The sequence below is a fragment of the Suillus discolor genome, assembly GCF_016758755.1.
Source record: "Suillus discolor strain FC423 chromosome Unknown F5147scaffold_50, whole genome shotgun sequence".
Classification (NCBI taxonomy): domain Eukaryota; kingdom Fungi; phylum Basidiomycota; class Agaricomycetes; order Boletales; family Suillaceae; genus Suillus; species Suillus discolor.
Window position 1 is genome coordinate 91,470 of NW_024541297.1, and position 22,496 is coordinate 113,965.

General features: G+C 47.8%; 8 protein-coding genes across 8 annotated transcripts; all 8 read right to left on the bottom strand.

The window, feature by feature from the left end:
- Positions 1-1,262: 1,262 nt before the first annotated feature.
- On the bottom strand, positions 1,263-3,740 carry F5147DRAFT_311369 (major facilitator superfamily domain-containing protein). Its single transcript, XM_041429166.1, has 10 exons — positions 3,296-3,740; positions 3,126-3,233; positions 2,958-3,072; positions 2,837-2,904; positions 2,655-2,785; positions 2,401-2,603; positions 2,121-2,350; positions 1,928-2,063; positions 1,667-1,875; positions 1,263-1,615 (listed from the first exon to the last, which is right to left on the bottom strand). Exons 1-10 carry the CDS (start codon positions 3,431-3,433, stop codon positions 1,412-1,414), a joined length of 1,542 nt encoding a protein of 513 aa, XP_041289900.1. The 5' UTR covers positions 3,434-3,740; the 3' UTR covers positions 1,263-1,411.
- A 1,081-nt stretch (positions 3,741-4,821) lies between these two features.
- F5147DRAFT_655222 (major facilitator superfamily domain-containing protein) lies at positions 4,822-6,986 on the bottom strand (the record flags this gene model as incomplete). The annotated part of the gene is made up of 11 exons (XM_041433953.1): positions 4,822-4,940; positions 5,007-5,181; positions 5,214-5,449; positions 5,498-5,633; positions 5,693-5,922; positions 5,973-6,175; positions 6,229-6,359; positions 6,408-6,475; positions 6,528-6,642; positions 6,696-6,803; positions 6,858-6,986. 11 exons carry the CDS (start codon positions 6,984-6,986, stop codon positions 4,822-4,824), a joined length of 1,650 nt encoding a protein of 549 aa, XP_041289901.1.
- A 1,392-nt stretch (positions 6,987-8,378) lies between these two features.
- On the bottom strand, positions 8,379-11,184 carry F5147DRAFT_708662 (major facilitator superfamily domain-containing protein). The gene is made up of 11 exons (XM_041438142.1): positions 10,909-11,184; positions 10,743-10,850; positions 10,573-10,687; positions 10,449-10,516; positions 10,260-10,390; positions 9,993-10,204; positions 9,711-9,943; positions 9,522-9,657; positions 9,262-9,470; positions 9,029-9,203; positions 8,379-8,969 (listed from the first exon to the last, which is right to left on the bottom strand). The coding sequence occupies exons 1-11, from the start codon at positions 11,059-11,061 to the stop codon at positions 8,830-8,832; spliced, it is 1,680 nt and encodes a 559-aa protein (XP_041289902.1). The 5' UTR covers positions 11,062-11,184; the 3' UTR covers positions 8,379-8,829.
- Positions 11,185-11,611: 427 nt separating this feature from the next.
- On the bottom strand, positions 11,612-12,384 carry F5147DRAFT_639609 (chaperonin 10-like protein). Its single transcript, XM_041433009.1, has 4 exons — positions 12,235-12,384; positions 12,098-12,181; positions 11,832-12,017; positions 11,612-11,778 (listed from the first exon to the last, which is right to left on the bottom strand). Exons 1-4 carry the CDS (start codon positions 12,235-12,237, stop codon positions 11,728-11,730), a joined length of 324 nt encoding a protein of 107 aa, XP_041289903.1. The 5' UTR covers positions 12,238-12,384; the 3' UTR covers positions 11,612-11,727.
- On the bottom strand, positions 12,385-15,929 carry F5147DRAFT_708665 (uncharacterized protein). The gene is made up of 4 exons (XM_041438143.1): positions 15,684-15,929; positions 15,035-15,633; positions 13,539-14,988; positions 12,385-13,491 (listed from the first exon to the last, which is right to left on the bottom strand). Exons 1-4 carry the CDS (start codon positions 15,760-15,762, stop codon positions 12,803-12,805), a joined length of 2,817 nt encoding a protein of 938 aa, XP_041289904.1. The 5' UTR covers positions 15,763-15,929; the 3' UTR covers positions 12,385-12,802.
- Positions 15,930-16,010: 81 nt separating this feature from the next.
- On the bottom strand, positions 16,011-17,643 carry F5147DRAFT_616394 (uncharacterized protein). Its single transcript, XM_041432538.1, has 6 exons — positions 17,484-17,643; positions 17,390-17,412; positions 17,170-17,328; positions 16,747-17,112; positions 16,347-16,698; positions 16,011-16,292 (listed from the first exon to the last, which is right to left on the bottom strand). Exons 1-6 carry the CDS (start codon positions 17,603-17,605, stop codon positions 16,115-16,117), a joined length of 1,200 nt encoding a protein of 399 aa, XP_041289905.1. The 5' UTR covers positions 17,606-17,643; the 3' UTR covers positions 16,011-16,114.
- Positions 17,644-18,048: 405 nt separating this feature from the next.
- On the bottom strand, positions 18,049-18,956 carry F5147DRAFT_311573 (uncharacterized protein). Its single transcript, XM_041429167.1, has 3 exons — positions 18,811-18,956; positions 18,694-18,756; positions 18,049-18,635 (listed from the first exon to the last, which is right to left on the bottom strand). Exons 2-3 carry the CDS (start codon positions 18,727-18,729, stop codon positions 18,249-18,251), a joined length of 423 nt encoding a protein of 140 aa, XP_041289906.1. The 5' UTR covers positions 18,730-18,756; positions 18,811-18,956; the 3' UTR covers positions 18,049-18,248.
- A 974-nt stretch (positions 18,957-19,930) lies between these two features.
- Positions 19,931-21,024, bottom strand: F5147DRAFT_311662 (uncharacterized protein). The gene is made up of 2 exons (XM_041429168.1): positions 20,731-21,024; positions 19,931-20,679 (listed from the first exon to the last, which is right to left on the bottom strand). Exons 1-2 carry the CDS (start codon positions 20,823-20,825, stop codon positions 20,040-20,042), a joined length of 735 nt encoding a protein of 244 aa, XP_041289907.1. The 5' UTR covers positions 20,826-21,024; the 3' UTR covers positions 19,931-20,039.
- Between the last annotated feature and the right edge of the window lie 1,472 nt (positions 21,025-22,496).

The following is a 22,496-nucleotide window of genomic DNA, read 5'->3' on the forward strand; positions in this document are numbered from 1 at the left end:
ACGCCCTTATATACCTCTGAACTGTAACAATTTCACCATTGAGAAAACTTGGCGAAATTCCGCATAAATGCTCCGTCCTAATTTCATCAAGTATCACTGTCCAACTGAGCCCTGTCACACGCCCGCCATTGAGATTCCATCGACGTAGACAATAGACTTACAAGCCTAACAGCGAATACTCATGAGATATCACTGTATCGTGTGACGATTCCGACGGGTAGGGGGAGAAGCTGGACAATAAGGTCTTCCTAATCAGGCAACCGTCAGCAGTAGTATTCATTGCACGGTTCAACGTTTCAAATTTCAACTCTGTAATGATGACGAATGTTATTGGACGTGCCTTTTCAGGTGCCTTGCACCCTAAATGTATTGTTCGCCGGGATTGGTCGACCATACTCTTGAAGCTTGAGTCTTGACCTGGGGCGTGAACTTTATCGGCATCTGCGCTCCGAATATGATTCTAACGAGCCTGAGTCACTGATCAGGAGTCAGGAGTCGGGACGTGGTCCACCAGTGATGAACAAGCTTCTCAGAGCACGAATCCCTGATCATATAACATACCCCCACCTTCCAAGCGCTGGATCGAGAGCAAATAATCCTATGATGAAACAAAAAGAGGCTCGCAGCGTCAGGACTCGGAAACACGTTTCATAGGGAATCTGGCAGTGTCCACTGGATGAAACATTGCGGCACTGGCACATAAACAATACGTCTATTCGACGTCGACAATGCCACGGCCAGAAGCCTGAGTCGCGGGTCACTGCCAGGCTGTAGATAAGCTTATGACATATCTGATTGTCGTCCTGAGACCAAACTCCAAGAAACCATCAGTCGAAGGTGTGCAGGCCCGGGGTAGAATCTCTCACACAAAGCGTTTCAACTCGATCAATCCATCGCGAGCGGTGTATGGCTCATTCACATGAGTTTCAAAGAACACTGAATTCCATTCTGCACGCGATAGTACGAAGACACTTGTGTGTTGATGACTTGTCATGTAGTACATGTTGAGAAAGAATTTGAATACGGCCGCTGCATGTTGGATGAGAAAGTTATAATGCTTTACGAGTAAGGACAGAAAATGTGTTGCAAGAGGAGTGTACGTAGCATGGAGCATTCGTGGTAGAAGACAATTACTGCAATGTTGAACTGTAGTTTAATTCGGGGACCAGGGTACCTCAGTTGAGTGGAGAGGAGGTGGTGGGATCGTGGCAGCATAGCATCATGTGTGGTCGTTGCTAGAAAATGGGCGTAACTAGTCGTCCTCAGACTTGGACCGCACGGCTATTGTCTTATCACTGTCAGCATGCTGGAGAGTTTTCCTGTCTCCAACAATTCCGACACTGTGAAGGAAAAGTACTGCTAGTAGCGAAGCTATTCATCGTGACGATACGAATCCGTCAATAACGCACTCTCAAATCAGGCCGAATTTGCAGTACTCACCCATAAGCGCAAATGAAGCGCAAGTCCATTGCGCAGACCTATAACCTTTAAGCTGCGCGGAACGGGGCGCGTTGGTGCTAGCAGAGTTGAGGGTAACACCAAGGTCAGCAGACTCGTTTTTAACCACGATGTTGAACACAAGCGTAGATACGGCAAGTCCGACTGCAATGCCGAGCTGAAATTGACCTTAGAACAGGACAGTATCAATTGGTTTGACGCTGCTTACCTGTGCCATAGTTTGAAACATAGCTCCAGCCACGCTGCGCTCGTGAGGGAGTGCAATTTTGGCGATGAAAATTGTACCAGAAGAGTACACAAAATCAGCTCCGAACACGACAAGAACCGCGGACGGGAAACCAAATGCCCAATACGTCACGGTTGGGTCGATCAGCGCAAACAGGATGGCGGCAGATGCTGTCAATAGTGTTCCGCTTACTGGACGACAAGTCAGCCCACATGTTATAATGATTCTCGCACAGAACCGTACCTGCAAAGATGATCAAAGGCAATTTGCCAACAAACATTGCAACCAAGACATTGCACAAACAGCCCACGACGAACATTGGAATGAACCGGAGCATAGTTTCTATAGGTGTGAGCAAAAGGTAGTCCTGATAGTACAACTTAAATGGAGCGGAGTCAGCGTTTTCATTCCTCCGAGTGGAGAAACATGGACATACCTGAACCCAGAAGCTCCAGCTCATGAAACCACTCCAATTCAGGAATGCAATGACGAGAATGACAGCCATCCGGCCCTTCGCTCGCGTCCAAAGGGAAAGACTCATCAATGGCGGTGGTCTCCATGCGGACGGTGCTCTGGATGGATCATCTGTACCTTGCTCCAAGTGTCGCTCCCAAAGAAGGAACAGCAAAACCATGATAATCCCGATAATTAGAAGAGTAATAATGTCTGGCAATAATTATGCAATTCAGTAATACATGACACAGAAGAAGTCTTACATGGAGTTTTCCAGCCCTGAGGAGCAACTTCTCCTTGACCAAGTACAAATAAAATTAGAACCAAACCGACGGTGATGAGGGAAACACCGATCCAGTCGACAGCTTCCTCTGAAGTAACATCCGCATCAAATGAAATCACACCAGAAATACCCGTGAGAGCAGACATCGCTGCAACCAAATAAAATGGAGAGCGCCAGTGGGTCCTTTACGTGGACATCAAAAATTCAGCATCTCATATGAATAACATAACGTACGATGTTATCTGTGTGAGAACACCGCCGATGATCATGCCAAATGCGCCGCCCACAGGAGCGCCCGCTGCAAATGTCGCGAAAGCTATTGAACGCATTCTAGACGGAGGGAAAGCGTGGGCCAGGATACCGAGCTGACAAACTGCATGAGAATTTCAGTTCGAAGAAATATACAAAATGCTCACTGCGGACGGTATTGTAGCGGCGGCACCCGTGCCTTGGAAGGCACGCAAAATGACGAGGGTAGTACCACCTGTGATGACAGTGTAAATGGCTGGAGCTGACGGACAGATAAGTAGCACTCGCTCTGTGCAAAACCACAACCGAGAGAAAATGCGACTTGAGAGCAAGTACCGATCATGAAGGCTTTCTTCCGACCATAGATATCCGCCAACCTGCCAAAGAACAAGAGAAAGCAACCCTAAGAGGGAAGTAAGCCGGAATGTAGAAAGATAAAGAGAAATGATGATGCACCGAACTGAGGGAATAGGCCGATACGAGCCACTGCAGCTGCTCTTCCTTGATATTGAGGTCCTTTTCGATAGTCGGGAGGGAGATAGAGACAGAACTGGTATTAGTGACCTATCATCATAGCAAGCCATCATGAAAAAATATCGCAGATTATGATTACAATGAAGACATACGTTGACCACCATTGCAGCGGTGCATGTCGCGATGATGAAGATGGAGCGCCAAAGACTGCGCTGTACGTGATGTTGCTTGGCCTTCTCGAGGCCAATGAAATCTTGACGGATTGGTGAACGGGTAAGCTCCTTGGACATTACTTGTCGTGTTTCCCGGAAAATTGATAGTACAGCACTTGAGGGAGGATAACCTAAGATTCATCATGGCGCAATCGAACAACAACTTGAGTATACTAGTGCTGTTCGGGTCAAGAAAAAGTCCCCTTCTCCGGCGGAAGCAATTATTAATTAACCGGATCTTGGAGATTTGAGAACTGATCACGCGTAAATTGTAGAGGCGAGTCACCGTGACGCCTCGACTTTTCCTGAGTCAGAAAAATCTAAACGTACCTCGGAAGACTTCTATGGTTTCCAATAACGTTGTAGTTCAGCTAAAATTGTAATCAGTGTGCTAAAAATGACAATTTTATTTGTACGGCCAACAAATACGTCATGCTACAGTCCACTCGACGACAGTGATTGCAAAAACTTGCCGCCTATATATCTGAGCTTCATGTGTCACAACTTATCTTGATGCAAGCAATCCATGACCTTGCAATCCATGGTTGCATGACCATGATCGTAGCATATATGCAAGAAGAGTAGGCACGACGGGTTATGGCATGGAGGTAATAAATAAATGAGTATTGTAATTGAGAACCGCCGGCACAATCGGCAATTCAAACACCGTACTTCGACCAACCTGGCTACTAGACTCATAACCAGTCTGACTATGCGGCAATTTGAGATGGGTGAGAATTTGCATCCGTGGTAGTATACGCCACGCTGGTCACGAGCCTGGGGATAACAGTGGGAGCGTAGCCAAAACCAGCGTTGACGTCGGTTGCATATTACGACATCGTGTTTAACTTTCTCCTATGTTCTCATCCCTACGCTGGTGACTGATATAAACTATAAGTACAGTGCTCCGAACATCTCAGTTCTTTTCCTGAGACTAAATATACTGGTTCATTACCCACAGTCTTGTTTGCTTGTCCAGAAGTACTACAAGTATTACTACGCACCCTCTTTATTTCACGATCATGAGCAGGTATTGCAGTACCAGTAGTTGAGTCATGCAAGTCTCCTGATGCAGTCGAGAGGTGCACAACATCAAAAGAAGATACGAATCTCAAAGAACACTATTCCATTCCACGTGCGATGATGGTGTAGTGGAGTACATACCTACCAGTGGTAAGGGGAAAAGGCATCGTACGCAACCACTACACCTCAAATAAATTAATCAGGAAAGCAACGCCAATTGAAACTATGTGTCGTGCAAGATCGATCAAGAAAAAACAGGGACAGTCCTTTACGGGTAAAGACAGAGTGTTAGAAACGGGTGTAGGTAATATGGAACATTCAGAATTAGTCCAATGTTGAATTGTAGGTTGATTCCGAAACGAGTGTACGATTGAATAGAGAGGGTGGGATGATGGTACCATGTGTCGTTGTTGGATATCGATATTTGTAAAAAATGGGTGGATTTAGCCTTCCTTGGATTCGAACCGCTCGGCTATTGTCTGATCACTGTCAACATGCCTGAGAGTTTTCTTGTGTCCAACAATCCCAACACCGTGGAGGCAGAACGCTGCCAGCAGCGCAGCTATTCGCCGTGACAATACAAATCATCAACAAAGCACTCAACCCAGGCCAAACTTGCGATACTCACCCATAAGCGCAAACGAAGCACAAGTCCATTGCGCAGACCTATAACCCTTGAGCTGTGCGGAAAGGGGCGCGTTGGTACCAGTAGAGTTGAGGGTAACGCCAAGGTCATCAGACTCGGTTTTAACCACGATGTTGAACACAATCGTAGATACAGCAAGTCCAACTGCAGCGCCAAGCTATCCCAAAGAAATAGACCTTAGAACAGGACATTATCAGTCAGTTTGATTCTGCTTGCCTGTGCCATAGTTTGAAACAGAGCTCCAGCTACGCTGTGCTCATGCGGGAGCGCGATTTTGGCGATGAAAATCATACCAGCAGAGTACACAAGATCAGCTCCGACCACGATAAGAATTGTAGACGGGAAGCAAAACGCCCAATACGTTGTGGTCGGGTCAATCAGCGCAAACAGAATGGGGGCGACTGCTGTCAGTAGCGTTCCGCCGACTGGATGACAAGTCAGCCTGTTTTATGACATCCCTCACAAAGCCGTACCTGCAAAGATCACGAAAGACAATTTGCCAACAAACATTGCAACCACAACGTTGCACAAGCAGCCGACGATGAACATTGGAATGAACCGGAGCATAGTTTGCATAGGGGTAAGCGAAAGGTAGTTCTGATAGTACAACTTGAACAGAACGTAGTCAGCGTCCTCGTTCCCCCCCAGGCAGCAGGACATGGACATACCTGAACCCAGAAGCTCCAGCTAGTGAAAGTACAGGAATTCAGGAATGAAATGGCGAGGATGACAGCCATCCGACCGTTTGCTCGTGTCCAAAGCGAGAGACTCATCAATGGCGGTGGTCTCCATGCGGACGGTGTTCTGTACGGATCATCTATACCTTTCTCCAAGTATCGCTCCCAAAGCAGGAACAGCGAAACCATGATTATCCCGACGATCAGAAGGGCAACGATGTCTGGCAATAATCATGCAATTTAGCAATACATGACACAAAAGAAGTCTTACATGGAGTTTTCCAGCCTTGAGAAGCAACTTCTCCTTGACCAAGCACAAATACGATCAAGACCAAACCAACAGTAACGACGGAAGCGCCGATCCAGTCGACAGCTTCCGTCGAAGTAACATCCGCGTCGAATGAAATCATGCCGGAAATACCCGTTAGAGTAGACACTACTGCAATCAAATAGAATGTAGAGCGCCAGTGCGACCTTTATAAGAACATCAAAAAATCAGCGTCTCGCATGAACGACTTGGGACGTACGATGTTATCTGTACGAGGATACCACCGATGAGCATGCCGAATGCGCCGCCGACAGGGGCACCTGCGGCAAATGTTGCAAAAGCTACTGAACGCATTTTAGACGGAGGGAAAGCGTGGGCCAGGATACCGAGCTGACAAACTGCATGAGGATTCCGGATCAAGATATACAAAATACTCACTGAAGACGGTATTGTAGCGGCAGCACCAATGCCTTGAAAGGCACGCAAAATAACGAGGGTAGTACCACCTGTGATAATAATGTAAACGGATGGATCGGAAGGACAAATAGTGGCGCTCACTCTGTGCAAAACCACAACCAAGAGAAAATGCGACTTGAGAGAGTGTTCCGATCATGAAAGCCTTCTTCCGACCATAGATATCCGCCAACCTGCCAAAAAACAAGAGAAAGCAACCCTAAAAGGAAAGTAAACGAGAATGCAAGAAGATGAAGAGAAAGAATGACGGACCGAACTGAGGGAATAGGCCGAGATGAGCCACTGCAGTTGCTCTTCCTTGATATTGAGGCTCCTCTCGATGTTTGGGAGGGAGATAGAGACAGAACTGATATTAGAGACCTATAATCAAATAATGAATAGGAAGCCATCATTATGATTGCAATGAAGACATACGTTGACCACCATTGCAGCGGTGCATGTCGCGATAATGAGGATGGAACGCCAAAGACTGCGCTGTACGTCATGGTCCTTGGCCTCCTCCAAGCTAATGGAGTCAGATGAACGAGTAAGCTCCTTGGGCATAAGTTACTCCTCGCGTTTCCTGGAAATTTGTTAACAGTGCAGAGTTCGAGGGAGGATGATTCGATATTCATAATCGATAATTGGTCGCGACCTAATATATGCGTCGTATGTGCTGGTAGGTTTGTTGGCAGAACCCGGTAGTTTTTTTTGCCAGCTGGTCTGATCAAACCGTACCTGGTTAACGATAGAACGCGAATGGCAGAATTGGTGAAACTTCAGGTGATCAGAGACTCGCGAAAAGGTTATTCGTATTTGATATCAATGCTTAAAACTATGAAAAGCGAGGTCCCTCAGCCAACAAGAAATTTTGATAGATTTGAGACTGAGTGGCGACTGACAGTTCAAAATTTCAGCATTATGTAACATACTTGATGAAGCTGGAGAGGATCATACCGTACCTTGAACTGGCTTGACTCATCAGAGTTGACAATGTTTTTCAAGGCCAATTCCATTCTTCCCGCTACCCTAAATCACTATTCAATTCAAGAACTGATCACCCGCAAATCCATTAACATTAACGGTCTTTTATTAAAGTTCTTCACTTCAAAATAGGACATTCAATCAGCCAGACTAGTTATACCGTGCAATTCAGTCTCCCGACTGTTCAGCGTATGTAGTATGAGCCACTCAGATCCCTCAATTACTCAAGTTTCGGCGACCGGTGCATGGATAAGAAAAAAACCCACGACGAACGCCATAATGACGGTCATGTTATACCAAAACTCCACTGCCCGCTGACAGAACCAAGGTTGGCAGGAGAACTAGTCTAAAATAGTACGCTACCGGAGTTGCAAATCGCTGCGCTGATCCTCAGGTCCATATGCATCATGGCAGCCGCTCACTGGTACGATAATTGCCAGTACCTCAAAAAAGTTCCCAACGGTTCTGCAACTTCTACTTCTGCTATTACTGGATACGCATGCACCGGCACCGCGGCCACATCTCGACAACTCTCGGTCTAGTGCCAAAGATACAGCTTGGAGATCGTGACAACGATCTGGCTAACCATCAGCCGAGCTTCGCCGACAGGCTCGGACGCTTATTATGAACAAGACGGGCATTTGATGTCGGTGGGGTTTTTGGAGCGGAGAAATTTAATTTTGATGACTTGAAACCGGAGCGGGTTGAAATGCTGAGCAGGGAGTAGTACTCCAAGTGGCCATAGGTGGGATTAGTATCATGATAGCGAGGATAATGGATACTAGCATGTAAGTGTCGCGGATATCTGATATCTCCACTAGGACCGACAATTTTACCGTTAGAGTTGCTTATCCTACTCGGCAGAATTAAGGTCTTAACTTAGCACTCCCACCACACTACGTGCGCCGTGATGAAGTAGCCCCACATAGCGCAAGTCAAATCAGACGTTTATGTGAAAGCTGTTCCTCAAACTTTCAGCCAAATGAGTATCAATAAATTACTCGATCATCGTGACATCGCCACAGTACCAACAGATGTAATGTTCTACAGGTAGAAGAAATGACAGCAACAAAAACATGCAATGCCAGAGTCCAAAACGAGAGGGGTGTGCAAGTACAGTAATGATTATAACATAGGGAGACCATTAATGATAACAATGTTGAGATTTGGTTTTGTGAGTGCCTGCAGGTCCTGAAACCTGCACGACAGAAACAAAGACATGCAATGCCAAAGAATCAAAACGACACCGTACGCCGGTACGATAACTATTGTCGAGACGATTCATGGTAGAAATGTTGAATTTGGAATCGTGGGTTCCCATGATGAGGTGCGGTTGAATGAAGAAATGTAAAGGGGGGCATATACGAGTTCGTGATGGCATGGGTACCGTGTTCCTGATAGGTATAGGATATCGACGTCTTGCTTAGTTGGGCATAGGGGATATCTCAGCGCCGTCAGACTCGTGCTTCATAGCCATAGTCTCATCGGAATCAACGTGTCTGATAACCCTTTGATGGCCAACGATACCAACACTATAGAGGAAAAGCGCTGCCAGTAGCGCACCTATAATGACGGGTAACTGTCAACAACACGTTCCCGGAATAAGACAATTCAGTACTAACCCATCAAGGCGAATGATGTAGAAGTCCACTGCGCATCCTTGTACCCCACCAGTTGGGCAGACATGGGCGCGTTAGTCCCACTAGCGTTAACAGTAACGCCGAGTTTGGCAGACTCCTTATCAACCGCACTATTAAACACGATCGTGGATATAGTTAGACCGAAGGCGGTGCCGATCTAATCAAAAACACGTTAGTCTATCATAGAACACCGTTAGTGCTTTCACAGGACTTACCTGTGTCATGGTTTGAAATAGAGCTGCAGCTACGCTGTGTTCATGTGGGAGCGAGGTTTTGGCAATAAAGATAGTCCCGGCGGAGTACACAAAGTCGGCGCCGAACACAATGAGAACAGTGGATGGGAAACAGAAGGCCCAGTATGTTACGGTTGGGTCGATAAGGGCAAATAGGATGGTGGCAGTTGCCGTCAAGAGCGATCCGCTGACTGGACTACAAGTCAATTTCACATGTAAACATTCCACACATAGACACTTGCCTACAAAGATAACCAGGGGCAATTTGGAAACGACCATTGCCACGAAAAAGTTGCATAAACAGCCGACAATAAACATGGGAATGAAACGGATCATGGTCTTGACCGGCGACAATAACAGGTAGTTCTGATAATACAGCTAGAGCGGAGTCAGCAATGTTGTTCCATTAAGGCGGCGGAACATAAACATACCTGGACCCAGAAGCTCCATCCAATGAAAGCACTCCAATTTAAGAACGCAATACAGAGAACAACGGCCATCCGGCCCCTTGCTCTAGTCCAAAGTGAGAGCTTCATAAGTGGTGGCGGTGTCCACATGGATGCCGCTCTTGAGGGATCTTCCTCGATGATTCGTTCCAGCCTCCACTCCCAAGCTAAGAATAGTCCGACTAAGATCACCCCGATCACTAAGAGCGCGATAATATCTGTTGATTATTTTAGCCTATGATCCGGGTGGTATTGTGAGATTCTTACATGGAGTTTTCCAGCCATCCGAAGCGATTTCTCCTTCACCGAGGACGAATACGATCAAAACTAAACCGATAGTGATAAGCGAAGCGCCGATCCAGTCGACACGTTTGACAACTTCCGCTGAGGGAACGTCAGCATCGAATGAGATAAGACCGGAAACTCCAATGAGAGCTGAAGTTGCTGCGGCCATATAAAATATAGAGCGCCAATGCGTTCTGGGTGGCAGCGTGAGAACTAGAGCATGTATCAGCAATACTAATGATGACGTACGACGTGAGTTGAGTCAGGACACCGCCGATGAGCATGCCAAATGCGCCACCGACAGGAGCACCCGCTGCAAAGGTAGCGAATGCTATCGAACGTGCTCTTGATGGTGGGAATGCATGAGCCAGGATACCGAGCTGAGAAAGTGAGTGAGTACTTTTCCATGAAATGTATTTCCGAAGAACTTGAACTTACTGCGGATGGTATTGTAGCAGCGCCTCCAACACCTTGGAAGCCACGCAACACGGCGAGAGTCACACCATCTGTGATTACGTTATGAGTGAACGGAGCACGCGAACGATCGAAAAGGCGCGCCAACCTTGTGCAAAGCCACAACCAAGAGAAAAGGCAACTTGGCAAACCGTACCGAGCATAAAGGCCTTTTTTCTTCCATAAAGATCCGCCAATCTGCCGAAGAATAATAGAAGACAACCCTAACACGAGGTGAGCCACTACGTTACGACAGACAAAATGGAAGCAACAACGCACAGAACTGAGAGAATATGCGGATACGAGCCACTGAAGCTGTTCTTCCTGGATATCGAGGCTCTTCTCGATTGTAGGGAGGGAGATAGAGACGGAGGTGGTATTAGATATCTACAGTCAAGAAAGATGTCACAAAAGGTCAGCGAGCAAAGGTATTAGTGACACTCACATTAACAACCATTGCGGCGGTACAAGTGATGACAATAAAAACGGAGCGCAAAAGACTGCGCTGAGGGCCATTGGCCTTCGCGGTCTCGAGGTTACTCATTGAACGGCCAAGTTCCTTGCCGGAAGGAGTGGCGAGGTTTAACTCCTTGGACATTACTTTTCGTGATTCCCTGTTTAATTGAACGTTGCAGGGGAGGGAGAGAAATGCAAGAGTCTAACGTTGGAATCCAGCGAATGGCGCATGGGTTTTATAGGTCGCATTGCCGCAGAGTACTACTACTAAGCGTGTTTATCGCAAAGGCTAAGTGAAACCCTGATTCGGCAGCTAGCGTCCGGCACGAGCGCATTCTACTACTAAAAAGCATCACGCGATTATTAATCATGAACAGTTATTCTGGTCTCAGTCGAGGCACTCAGGAGATCGTCGGACAGCTATAGCCTAGTCTAGTATATCTGGTAACCAAAACCTATGACCCGCGGCCGGCGATGCCACTAGTCTCACACATAATTACATTGCATTCGTCAGCACGCTGGTACCACATGTGCGGTTCGCTACAGCACGGAACCTTACTGAAAGTTCATGAGAGGACATGCTTTAAGGGTGCCTGTCGGCCCTACAGGAAAATCCCCGAACCCCACCTATCACATACATCACCGCGAAACGCACCTATACCGCATTTCACGATAACCTCAGACTACTCAGATTGAGCGGGGATACGTGCAGATATATGGCAATAGTGCGTAAAAACAAAGCCTTTTAAAAAATTAACGTATAAAATGCTGCTTAACTCGGAGCAAACGTCGTGGCTATGCCGTCCTATCACTCCTTAATCTTTGCGAGGATCTCCGAATCCTTGAACAAAAAGTACTCCTGCAAAACTCAATCAGCAAAAGCACCACCTATCCATCAGAAGACAAGCTGACCTCTTCCCCTACTTTGATCGAATTCCCTCCCCAACCAGGGAGCAGCACCCGGTCACCGGCCTTAACCTGAGTAGGAACGACATTCCCATCTTTATTAGGTGCTCCAGGCCCCACGGCAATCACGGTCGCTTCAGGTAAGGGCGTAGTGGTCGATGAGGAAGGCAGGAAGATCCCTGAAGCTGTTTTCTACTCCACCGCACCGCACGACACCGCAAAAGTAGCGTCAACATTATGTATAAAACACGACATGGCTTTTCGATACGTACAGTTTCAGGTTTGAATCGCTGCACCAACACACGGTCGAGTAGAGGAATGACAGCCTTAATGGTCTTGAACGTTGCCTGAGCAGCCTGGAACACGTCCACCGTCAGTATCCGCATGGACTTGTATCTAGGTCACTCACCATGGTTTGAATAGAAAGCTGGAGACGAAGCGGGTGGGCAAAGCTAAAGGAAAAGTTGTGTACACAGAACTTTCCCGATTTTTTGGCCGTTTTATTTGGTCCAGGCAAACATCTTCTCACCAGCCACGTGGTCTCATGGACGCGACGCGTCTTGGAACTTCGCCGAAAACGCCAGAAACAATTTTTTTCTCGAGCATACCTCAAACACACCTCTGACCGACAAAGTTCATTAATGTGATGAGATGTAACTCTACTACATGTTACGATGCCAAACAAAATAATATAATAGTTTCAGATTCAAATGACGGAGTACCTTGTTAAACATTGATCCCGACGATCGCTGGATAGTCGTACGTGGGTAGTGCTCGTAATGCAGGTATGTATGTACTATGTATATATGTATGCACTAATGAATGAAAGAAAGACAGGCAGTTATATGGGGGGTAATGCGCGTTGTAGGCAGGGTTGCGCGTTGTAGGGTGCGCATGCGTAGAAGGGGGTAACGCGCTTGTCAGTTAGACACGTAAATGCACACGTGCAAGCATCTGTGAGCCGAGCATCGTGCCCTTCACCCCAGAACCATATCATCACCACCAGGAGGCGTCAAATCCCACGTCTCCTGCCCACGCCCCCCATCCTCCCGAACCTCCCCACCACGTCTCCTCAGAGGAGGCTGCCACCCATTATGCACAAGCATCATCCTCGTCTCCCTAAGTACGCCCGTATCCATAGCTCCAGATACAGTCTCTGCCCTCCTTCGGTTTGGTATCATTCCAAATCCAGATCCTGATGGACTCCCTCGTCGGGGTTGAGGAATGACAGGCTGAGGCTGATTGGTAGGAGGAAGAACAGCACCGCGGGGTCGGACAGTCAATTGAGCCGCAACAGGTGGAGGATTCACGGGCGGGTGCAACATGTGTTGCTGAACGATATGATTAGCAGCAATCGTTCCTACAATCCGTTCGCGCTCCCGCAGTTGTCGTTCCCTCTCTGCTCTTCTCTCCGCACGGGCCTGGGCAGCTTCAGCAGCAGCAACAGATGCAGGCGTCTCTCCATCACCCTCCCCATGACCATGGTCCGTACCGTGTTGATGCTCCGTAGGTTCCTCCGCTTCATCTCCATCCTTCACACTACACCAGAATCGGTGTCCTTCGCTCCATGCTGTGCTCTGACATTCTTTGCCACAATATTTCGCTTTTCGGCATCGTCTGCATTTTGCAAACTCTCGCGGATAGGTCTCCCAGCGTCCACACAGCACTATACTCACTCAACATCGATTCACCGGTAAGAAATAAATCACTCACTGTTTGCACATTGCCGTATTCCGCCCCGACTATCGTCCTTCCGACATGCATTTCGCATGATCACACCCGCCCAGTAGGATATTTCTGGAGGAAGCTTTGGTGGCGGTTGGGGAAGCTCGTTCTCCGTCAAGCTGGGGCGGAAAGTAAACCGCTCTACGAGAGAAAATACATTCGTCATACGTTGGGGTTGCACCGGAGTAGTAAGCGGCACTTTCTCCTTCTCCTTACCCCGTGCAGTAGCGGATGCAAGTGCGCGAAAGAATCCATGTTGTTCTTTCGCTGGTGGCGTAGGTGAAGGGGCACTGACAGGAGCAGGAGCATTCCGCGTACCACTGGGTCCAGCAACAGGTTGCGGTTGAGAACGAGGGCTAAGATTAGCAGCCGCAGGGTGGAATGATGGGCGTTGCTTATAAAATGCCTGCCGCACATGCGGATACTTGCTAAGATAAGCGAGGAGCTGGAGACTAAAAAGCACGTCTTCGTCCCTGAACGGACCTTGGTCGGGATCGCGGTGCTGGTGGTGATGGCTCGGAGTGCGCACTGTGTGCATGGTGGCAGTTGGAGTAGGGTGCTCGCCACGATTCGCAGCTGCGCCCTCACGGGCAGGTTCTTCGCTATGCGGAACATTCGGCAAAATAGGGGCCGCGGGGAGGGGAACAGCCGTGGCACGGGGCGTTGCATCTGGGGCAGTGCGAACTCTTCGATCAGCCAAAGGGACATCAACTCCACGGAGACCTCGCGCAGGAATCGTCTCATCCATGGCCCCTGGTGCACCAGGAGGCGCCCCCATCGCAAAATCATCATTTGGCTCCAATGATACAATACCGTCTTCCACACCCACTGCCATTCCATCTCCACCCTGTTCATGGTGAATGATAATATGTGCGTCCGCATTCACTTGAAGAGGTGCAGGTCCTGGGACTGCATCTGAGACTATACCCACAGCACGGCGTGGACGCTGAGTGAGCGTTATCGATCGCGAAGGCTGCCGTACACGGGGTGCTGAGACAGGGGGAACTGCACTGTCATCAGTATCTTGCGACATATCGACGTCTGCGTCACCATCATCCTCGGTTTCTGTTTCAGGTCTTGAGTTGTCGGTCGATTCATCAGGTGACGCGGTAGTAGGGCGAACACGATGAGCCCTTGCACGCATTGTGGTAGGCGCGATTGCGGGATCGTCCCAAGCACGGCGAGCAATTATGGTACCGCTGCGCTCACGAGCATTGACCAAGACAGTTATAGTCGGTGTGTCTGTACCTTGAGGTGTGGGATTAATAGATGTTTCGGCAGAAGTATCTGCCTCATGAGATGATGACGAGGAGTGACGGGTATAATAAGGTCGTTCGCGTGTAGCTACTTGTACTTGGACGGGGGCAGGTGTTTGGCCCAGATGCACAGAAAAATTCGGATAGGAAGGTTCGGTACCGATATCCGCCATTGTTGCATCCTGAAAGGGGATCAGTGAGGAGATGACATATAACACAAAGACAGACATCTTGAATTGAATCGATACGGGATGTAATGAAGTCTGTGCGGTTAGCGGCATCGGCGGCGATTTGACGTTGGAGTGCGCGGTGGAGCTGTGTTGCTTCTTCTCGCTGTCTTTGTTCCTGGAGTGCGGCCCGACGGGCAAGGCGATGCTCGCGAGATTCACGAGGTAAACCGGATGCGCTTGCACTGGGACCGATGGCAAACCCTTTATGAGCTAACCATGACTCGAGGATACAACCGACTACTTCGAGGGCGCCAGCCTGAACGATGCGACTGCGGATCGGCTCGCTGCCTCTTATACCGATATTAACGATACTCTGAAGAGCCAAGCTAAATCGATAGGCGGCGTGCTTGTCATAACTTAAAGGGTTGATTGTTGGGATAAGCTTTGAAGGGCGTGAGTTTGGAGGAGAAAGACCGTAGATGTAACCAGGGATCTCTGGCGGAGGAGGACACAAGCAGTAATCATAAAGAATGCGCATAAGACGCTCGATTGCGCCGTCCATTGTCATGATCTCGCGTATTCGGGCTGAAGTTGAAGTTAGATATGTAAGATGGTGTAAGGAGGTGAATAGCGGAAGTGGCGAAGATGTATCAAGACCTGAAATCAACTTAGACTTGAAAGATCATAGTTAATTTAAGTGGACTGACCTCGTCTATCGTAGCATTGGGAGGTGATGCAAACACAAGCCCTATTCTGTGCGGGAAAAGCATGATTTGATTCGCGCATGGCGTGCGAGTCGACGACGAGTGGTATCGTGAATGTTGTTACAAGCGATTAATCGGAACAAGTGATGAATACTTGGTTCGTGCTCGCTGTGTTCGGCGATGAGCTCGAGGGATAAGGGGAAGGAATGTAAGGATGGGGTTTGTGGTTGAGGCGTACGATGACTGAGACGTTCCTTGTTTGTAATTGTTGTTCTTGTGGCATTGTTCCCATTCCACATCATGATTTTGATCATTCTGGTGATGATTATAATCCAATCTATTGGTTGCAATTATGTTTCGCTCACACGCAAGCCGACGCAGATACATGGCACATATGACATGGCAATACATATAAAATTATCGGGTATAGCATTCTACATTATAATGCACTTGTCTTTCATCTTCTTGCTTTTCCTACTAGCACTATCCTCGTTCTTCCGTTTCCGCTCCTCCTCTTCCTTCTGTCGAATTTCCTGCTGTTGCTGCCTCCGCTTATATATCTCATGCGACCGTGCATCTTCTTCCGCTTGTAGTTGTCGTGCTAATATCACACTGTGTAACTCGGTTTTTAGTAATTGATCTTGGAAACAATCACATAAATCTTACTCTGGGTTCCCTTCCATCTCTAGGGCATGCAATGCGCTTTCCGCCGTTTGTCCAGCGAAATCGCCCCCCACAGGTGTCGAACGAACAAAATCCGAGTCCACGAACGTCGACCCAACCCCATCGACATCTTCTAAGCGCTCCCATACTACCGACGGCTCTTGCAAAAACACATGATCCGTGACTAAACTGTAAAGTGACGAGTCTTCTCCCTCTCGCTTATGCAACACAGAAAGGTGCGAATTTCGGAACAATGCAACAAGCGACCCTGGCTGTAACGTAGACGCGAGTTGAAACAGCCCATGATACGTCAATTGAGACTTGGTACTATCCAGGAACGCTTGTGTCACAAGCGCTAAAAAAACTCGTTAGCAATAATCTCGCATAGCAAATTAAATCATACCATGTTCGATCTTCTCTCTATCTTTCTCCGAATAATTATCGCTAGCACTACTCGGGCCCGCATAGCCACTCGGGCCGCTCTCCACTTGACTGCTACTCCCTACTTCACCTTCACCTTCACCTTCACCCCATACATCCCCACTCAACAACCGTCCCCTCGTGACATGATCCGCATCCGCAATGAGTGTTACAGCAGTATCGTAATCACGCACATGCTGCAACACCCTGTACTCCTCGCTGTCAGGGTCAACAAGCCACCCATGCACGAGCTCTATCCCTGCCTGCTCAAACAATTTCAATTCCCCACCTTCCCCTGCAGGTCGAAATGACGTAGCGCCTGTGAAGACAGGGTTGAGGTCGAGGCCCTCTAACACCATATTAGCTTCATTAACTACTATACAAGTTGGAAAGAGATGGTGCGCACTGGTGGTACTGGGCATAATCGAGAGCGCAGCAGAGACATCAATATCCGGACAGCTCATGAGGAGGTACTCTCCTACGAGCTGCGCAAGAAACTCATACGACACTGTTCCCCGCTCATATGGCAGGATCTCAATTTGCCCTCGCAGTATCAGAATATTGCCTGCACATCACAACGCGCTACCTCAGCGTCGATCTTGCATTAGAGCAGTAACAACACTCACAAATAGCAATGAATGAACAAGGTCTGTCGAGCAATATTAAGTATGTGGAACCTAATGCACATGCCGCAGCACCACAATATTACGAGACACGCACCCATTGAAATTCTGTGTTATGATTTTTAATCTTCGCTTTGTTTCCGTGCTTCCAAACGCGATTTCCTTGAGGTACCAGACTTCTGCTCTTGATACATGGAGGGTGTCAGCACGCTCTGTCATGAAAGCTACAGTCGGGGTAGTAACCAAGAAGGGCGAACACCGAAAGGGCCCGAGGCTCGTGGCGGTGCAACCTTGGTAACCTTGTCGTCACAGTTAAATTTGAAACTTGTTTTCACAACATCTTCAGTGGAGCCAGTCTCTTGGAATTCTCACTCGCGGGCATTGCGCTCGATAGTTGGCCTTGGACAGCCTTTCGATTCATTTTTGCTATCGCGGCAGCACGACGGAGAACTCAAAGGATGACATCATATCACGATATCATGGCAACACGTTGGCTTTCATTAGCTACACATACGATGGACGCCAAGACACTAGAAATACTACAGAAGATAAACCGGAGGTGAATTGTCGAGTGGATGAGGAGGTGCTGAATCAGAAATTACGTGCAGAATGGCGAATTTCAAGGACTCGAATATGTAGATCTGTCCAAAAACTATCCTCCAGTTCAAGGAGTACCTTGAGATCGACTCCGACACGAGGAGGACTCCACGGATATATCATGCCGTTTGAGCCTGGCAACTTGCATCTCACGCCATTGACCATCGAGAGCTGGAAGCGAAAACGCCAACAACACAAACAACACTTCTTGTTCAATGCAATGGCACCATTGATGGTTGCCTAAATCCCAAGCTCAAGAGTCAGATCATAAGACTTGCCGGTTCGAGCAAGTTACGCAGAGCCATGACATGATCATCAGGAAGAGGGATGTCGTGAGCAGCATGGTAACGGGTAGAAGCCGAGAAATACGAGAAAAGGTAGCCTCCGCATGGATGGTGCCGGGGAAGGATAGTGGAAGGTAAGTTTTCATAAAAGATTTGACCACAGCTTTGTGAGCCTCCGAGTCCGAGTCATACCTCTTGAAGTATTCTTCGTAGATATCATCCAAGGTGGCAATTTCATAGCCGCAATGTGGAACGTCAAGCAAACCAAGGGTAAGTTTGCCACGAATAAACTGGGAATTTTCGGCCGAACAAAGTGTTCCTACGGCAGTATGCCATGCAACGATGGCCTTCAAGTGCCGTAAGACGCGCTGTCCAACAGATTCGTGAGGTTGTGGTGATAAGTCATCGGACTCGTTCCAATCATACACATCTATGTTCAAATAATTGGTTTGGCAGTAACATGAATGAGAAACCACTTGCTCTGACTACCTGAAGGATATATAATATTAGATTACGATGTAGATATTGAAAAAAACAATGCACCTTCCAAATTGCAGGGCAGCTTGCCAAATGTCGAGGCCAGTGTAGTCTTTGTCAAGAAGGGTCTTTACAATGCCGGCCTCCCAATAGATATATCGAAACAACATCAGAAATTGGTCTGAGACTCTGGCAACTGCATCCTTGAATCTAAGCATGTTCTCCTTCTCCTTCATCCTCTGGGCTTCTGTGGCATCAGATTCGAGTAGCATGATGAAGCGGCCAAGCGGCCAAGCCCAAAATTGCACAGTCTTGCTTGAGAATTCCAGCTGCGTGACCTGCTTGTCTGCCGGACCTTGCTTACGCGTCCTCAGGCCTTTCCGAATCAAGTTGTCAGATGGTATGGAAACCAGGCCAAACCATGTGGGTGCGTCAAACCAGTGAGTCTCCGGGAGCTCGTTGGCCTCTGGCGTCCAATCACACAACTTTTAGGCCACATGGACGTCCCATGTCTTCTGGTCCAAAAAAATTCGCGTGAACAGGTTATGAAAACAACGACTGACAATGAATCTGCATAACGCAAAGAGGTTGGCTGAGTCTTGGTCATCCTCGAAGGATGCCAAGGCCGTCCAAACATCTGAGATGTGTTCTTTGAGGGATACATCACCATTTCTAAGAACCATAAGCGGCCTGTAGAGAATATGGTCAACATTGAAGTTCGCACCTATTGTTGACAATTTCTTGGAATGATTTGTGAGATTTAGTCACTTCTTCTAACTTTAACTCAGACAAGGGAGAAGAGGGGTAGAGATTTTGGGTGACTATTAATGCCTGGAGCTTCATGTCCACCCCATCGTGAAAAATGGCACCTGTCACTGAAATAGCTTTCTTTTCTTTAGAGCTGGAAATGTCATCGCGGGTGATAATATTGGCAAAGTGGCGCAAGAGGGAAGGGACATGTTTAGGATCCACCGACGGCACATTATCATAATGACGGCCCATGTTTCGTAGCATGGTTGTAGCAGCTCGAATGCGCTTTTCGACAAGGGCAAAATCCGCCTGTGGGTGAGGATCCATGATTAAGGAGAGTGATAGCTATTCCTAAGTTGCAGATCGGCGTCTGACAAACGATACAGGGCCGGTTTGCTGTTCTCATGTTTGTCAGGATCACCTCCTGAGTCGATTGTTTGCGCTTTCACAAATGTGGTCGTCACTGACTCTAAAAGGTGACCGGTTGACCAACTCGTCATTGTTTCATATGCCTCTGAAATAAATTATATAGTATACGCAGTCTCCTACGCTAATCCGCACTCCTTCTCAACATCTGCAAGAACTTGAGCCCATTTCCCTCCATTCCAAGAACTGATCCTGACCCACTCATCCTTCTTCAGAACTCGTTCAAACCACAGCAAACAACAAGCCACGATGATATCTGCATACGAAAAAGTGTCGCCCATGAACCACTTACCGTCTGTCTTCTGGTACCATTCATACGCAGTATTGTGCCCCTTCTCTAGTAGGGCCCAGTCTTCATCGTAAGTCGCGTCCCAAGGCAGCGGGACGTCTATCGAACGAATTTTGATGAAGAACTTAGCACTGGCGGGACTCAATATTTCTGTGGAACGCGCCAAGAGAGACTTTGCAGCAGGTAAAATGAGTCTGGTATGGGCGGAGTCGAACTCGCGTATCAAGGATTCTGAGTTGTTGGGGAAAATGGCCTTCTCGGGATATGTCTTTTCAAGATAGGAGGCGATTTCGAGGGAGTCACTGATGAGTGCGCCGGTGTTGGGGTCGTTGAGGACGGGAACGGTGCAAAAATCCGAGCCGTCTGAGCGTTTGTTTGGCTTTGCACCGATAGCCCTCATAGCGATCGAGATGTCTGAGTATTCGACCCAGACAGTCACGAATGGAAGACCCTTGTAGCTCAAAACGAACCTAGGGCGCAGTAGATATTAAAGTGTGACATACAGAACATGAATTACTGACCTCGGCTTTGCGGGGTTGGGTGAAAAGTTATTTCCTGGTAGGTTGGAGAGGGTGTCATACAAAACAAGTGTCTGCATCATGGAGTACTGAGACATGGGGTTTGAAGTGCTGCGGCCAATCTTGAAACTCTTTTTAAAGGCTGAGCGGCTTCATTGGTAAGCATCTGAGCTTGGTTTGCGCATCGGTGTGTTCTTGAACACCGAAACTATATCTGTGTATAGAGGCAACTGTATGACGTGAATCGTGGGTGACGTACCGCCGCAGTTGCAAAGTTAGCAACCAGTGGTCCACCATCGGATGCCTGTGTGTTGGAGTGGCTGACCTCCTCTAACGCGTTATGGTGGGGTATAAATTAGAAACGTAACCAAGGCCCTGTGACGCATTACGGTTAGCTCGATACACAGAGGTACAGTATAGCGTTGGTATTGATCCTGGATGCTTACTGGTCCACATTGGGCAGAGGCTAGGACATTGAACCGTATCAGGAAGACGGTTCACGTACGGGTCTCAAGCGCCCGCCAGAGATTATGTTTGATCAGCTCCCACGACACATAAGTAAGGCAGCCATTTATTCTCTGTGTCCTGCACTTGTGCATTGTACAAATATTAAGTGTGATCGCGCGATGACAGCCTGACTGACCGTGTGCCATACTTCGGGAACGCTGGCATCTTCACATCATCATTCTCCACCAAAGCCTGCCTTCTGTATTATCTTGCTGACAGTGCCGGATACGCTGTTGCCGAGTTATTCAGTATGAATGTCTCAGGTATGGAGGATTGTACCATTGTGTGAATTTGTGTCCTATAATTTATCGGCATCACACAAGTATTCCAAAACATGAGCCCGCGCCCATACCACCGTCCCTGTCAGCCATCAATGCATCAACACCCTCGCACTCGCGAACAGCAACGACGACTTAGACATATTGTCCGTTTCTGGATCCTTCATTGAAGTGAGACAAGCTTTAAAAAACATTCCGTCTTATGCAACTCACCAATTGGTTGAATGAGCAATCCGTTTCCTGCTAGTGGCGAAAGCAGAATTCCGACTCAAAAGTGATCAAGGCTCCGAGTTGGAACAAGGTATGTACCACATACTCGGACTCGAGTGTTACCTCGTGTCGGAACCAATCAAGGCTCCAAGTTGGACAGAGGCCTAAAATGAACAAGTGTAGAGCGTTACGTAAACAATGTTCGTTGACCGAAAACCAAGAGTTTGAAACGACGTACACAACGAATGCTACGACAACGAATGCTTCTACCAGCATTACGAAGACCGCATCGATAGGTATCCCAAAGAGGAAGGTCAAACCAAAGCTCACTGCGAAGGAGAAAAAAGATCGATCGGTGAGCACTGATACACGAGGCATCCTTTCATTCATTTTTGATTATCCGACAGCTTTCACTTGAGAAGATAGAAAGTGCCAATCACGCCTGAATTCTCAGTTACTACTGAGGGTTTTTGTTAACAGGTTTTATATAAAATCCTGCAGGTCATTCAAAGGTCATTTTCAGACTTCTGCCGCAACTATTCCTTAACCGACAATTATTTCATGCATAGATGAATTTCATGTACTAATCAGAACAATGGCACAACCCCACGGAGAACTGGCTGAGTCGTTGCGTTTTTGTTCTATGCATATGACTGTAAACTTGTTCTTGTATATTCTTGACGTGTTCGCTAATGAGATGCACTTCCAGAAATTTCAAACGGTCATTATAAAGTCCAGCTAACATCTCGAAACAGCTCCGACTCCCTCTTACAA

Excerpts from the sequence above, each read along its gene's own strand:
- F5147DRAFT_311662 (XM_041429168.1), bottom strand. The coding sequence starts at position 20,825 with ATGTCTCAGTACTCCATGATGCAGACACTTGTTTTGTATGACACCCTC. Across the intron at positions 20,680-20,730 it reads CCCAACCCCGCAAAGCCGAG|GTTCGTTTTGAGCTACAAGG; the intron begins GTCAGTAATTCA and ends ACTGCGCCCTAG.
- F5147DRAFT_708662 (XM_041438142.1), bottom strand. The coding sequence starts at position 11,061 with ATGTCCAAGGAGTTAAACCTCGCCACTCCTTCCGGCAAGGAACTTGGC. Across the intron at positions 10,517-10,572 it reads TGGTTGTGGCTTTGCACAAG|ATGGTGTGACTCTCGCCGTG; the intron begins GTTGGCGCGCCT and ends ACGTAATCACAG. Across the intron at positions 10,391-10,448 it reads CTGCTACAATACCATCCGCA|CTCGGTATCCTGGCTCATGC; the intron begins GTAAGTTCAAGT and ends TCACTTTCTCAG.
- F5147DRAFT_639609 (XM_041433009.1), bottom strand. Across the intron at positions 12,018-12,097 it reads AGCGATTCAAACCTGAAACT|AAAACAGCTTCAGGGATCTT; the intron begins GTACGTATCGAA and ends GCGGTGGAGTAG. Across the intron at positions 11,779-11,831 it reads CGATCAAAGTAGGGGAAGAG|GAGTACTTTTTGTTCAAGGA; the intron begins GTCAGCTTGTCT and ends TGAGTTTTGCAG.
- F5147DRAFT_616394 (XM_041432538.1), bottom strand. The coding sequence starts at position 17,605 with ATGACAGAGCGTGCTGACACCCTCCATGTATCAAGAGCAGAAGTCTGG. Across the intron at positions 17,413-17,483 it reads ATAACACAGAATTTCAATGG|ACCTTGTTCATTCATTGCTA; the intron begins GTGCGTGTCTCG and ends ATTGCTCGACAG. Across the intron at positions 16,293-16,346 it reads GAGATGGAAGGGAACCCAGA|TGTGATATTAGCACGACAAC; the intron begins GTAAGATTTATG and ends CGAGTTACACAG.
- F5147DRAFT_311573 (XM_041429167.1), bottom strand. The coding sequence starts at position 18,729 with ATGTTACTGCCAAACCAATTATTTGAACATAGATGT. Across the intron at positions 18,636-18,693 it reads AATTATTTGAACATAGATGT|CGCGTCTTACGGCACTTGAA; the intron begins GTATGATTGGAA and ends TCTGTTGGACAG.
- F5147DRAFT_311369 (XM_041429166.1), bottom strand. The coding sequence starts at position 3,433 with ATGTCCAAGGAGCTTACCCGTTCACCAATCCGTCAAGATTTCATTGGC. Across the intron at positions 2,786-2,836 it reads CCGCTACAATACCGTCCGCA|CTCGGTATCCTGGCCCACGC; the intron begins GTGAGCATTTTG and ends GCAGTTTGTCAG. Across the intron at positions 1,876-1,927 it reads GCCTTTGATCATCTTTGCAG|TAAGCGGAACACTATTGACA; the intron begins GTACGGTTCTGT and ends CTTGTCGTCCAG.
- F5147DRAFT_708665 (XM_041438143.1), bottom strand. The coding sequence starts at position 15,762 with ATGCGCGAATCAAATCATGCTTTTCCCGCACAGAATAGGGCTTGTGTT. Across the intron at positions 14,989-15,034 it reads GTATCGATTCAATTCAAGAT|GATGCAACAATGGCGGATAT; the intron begins GTCTGTCTTTGT and ends ATCCCCTTTCAG. Across the intron at positions 13,492-13,538 it reads AATACGGCAATGTGCAAACA|TGCTGTGTGGACGCTGGGAG; the intron begins GTGAGTGATTTA and ends GAGTGAGTATAG.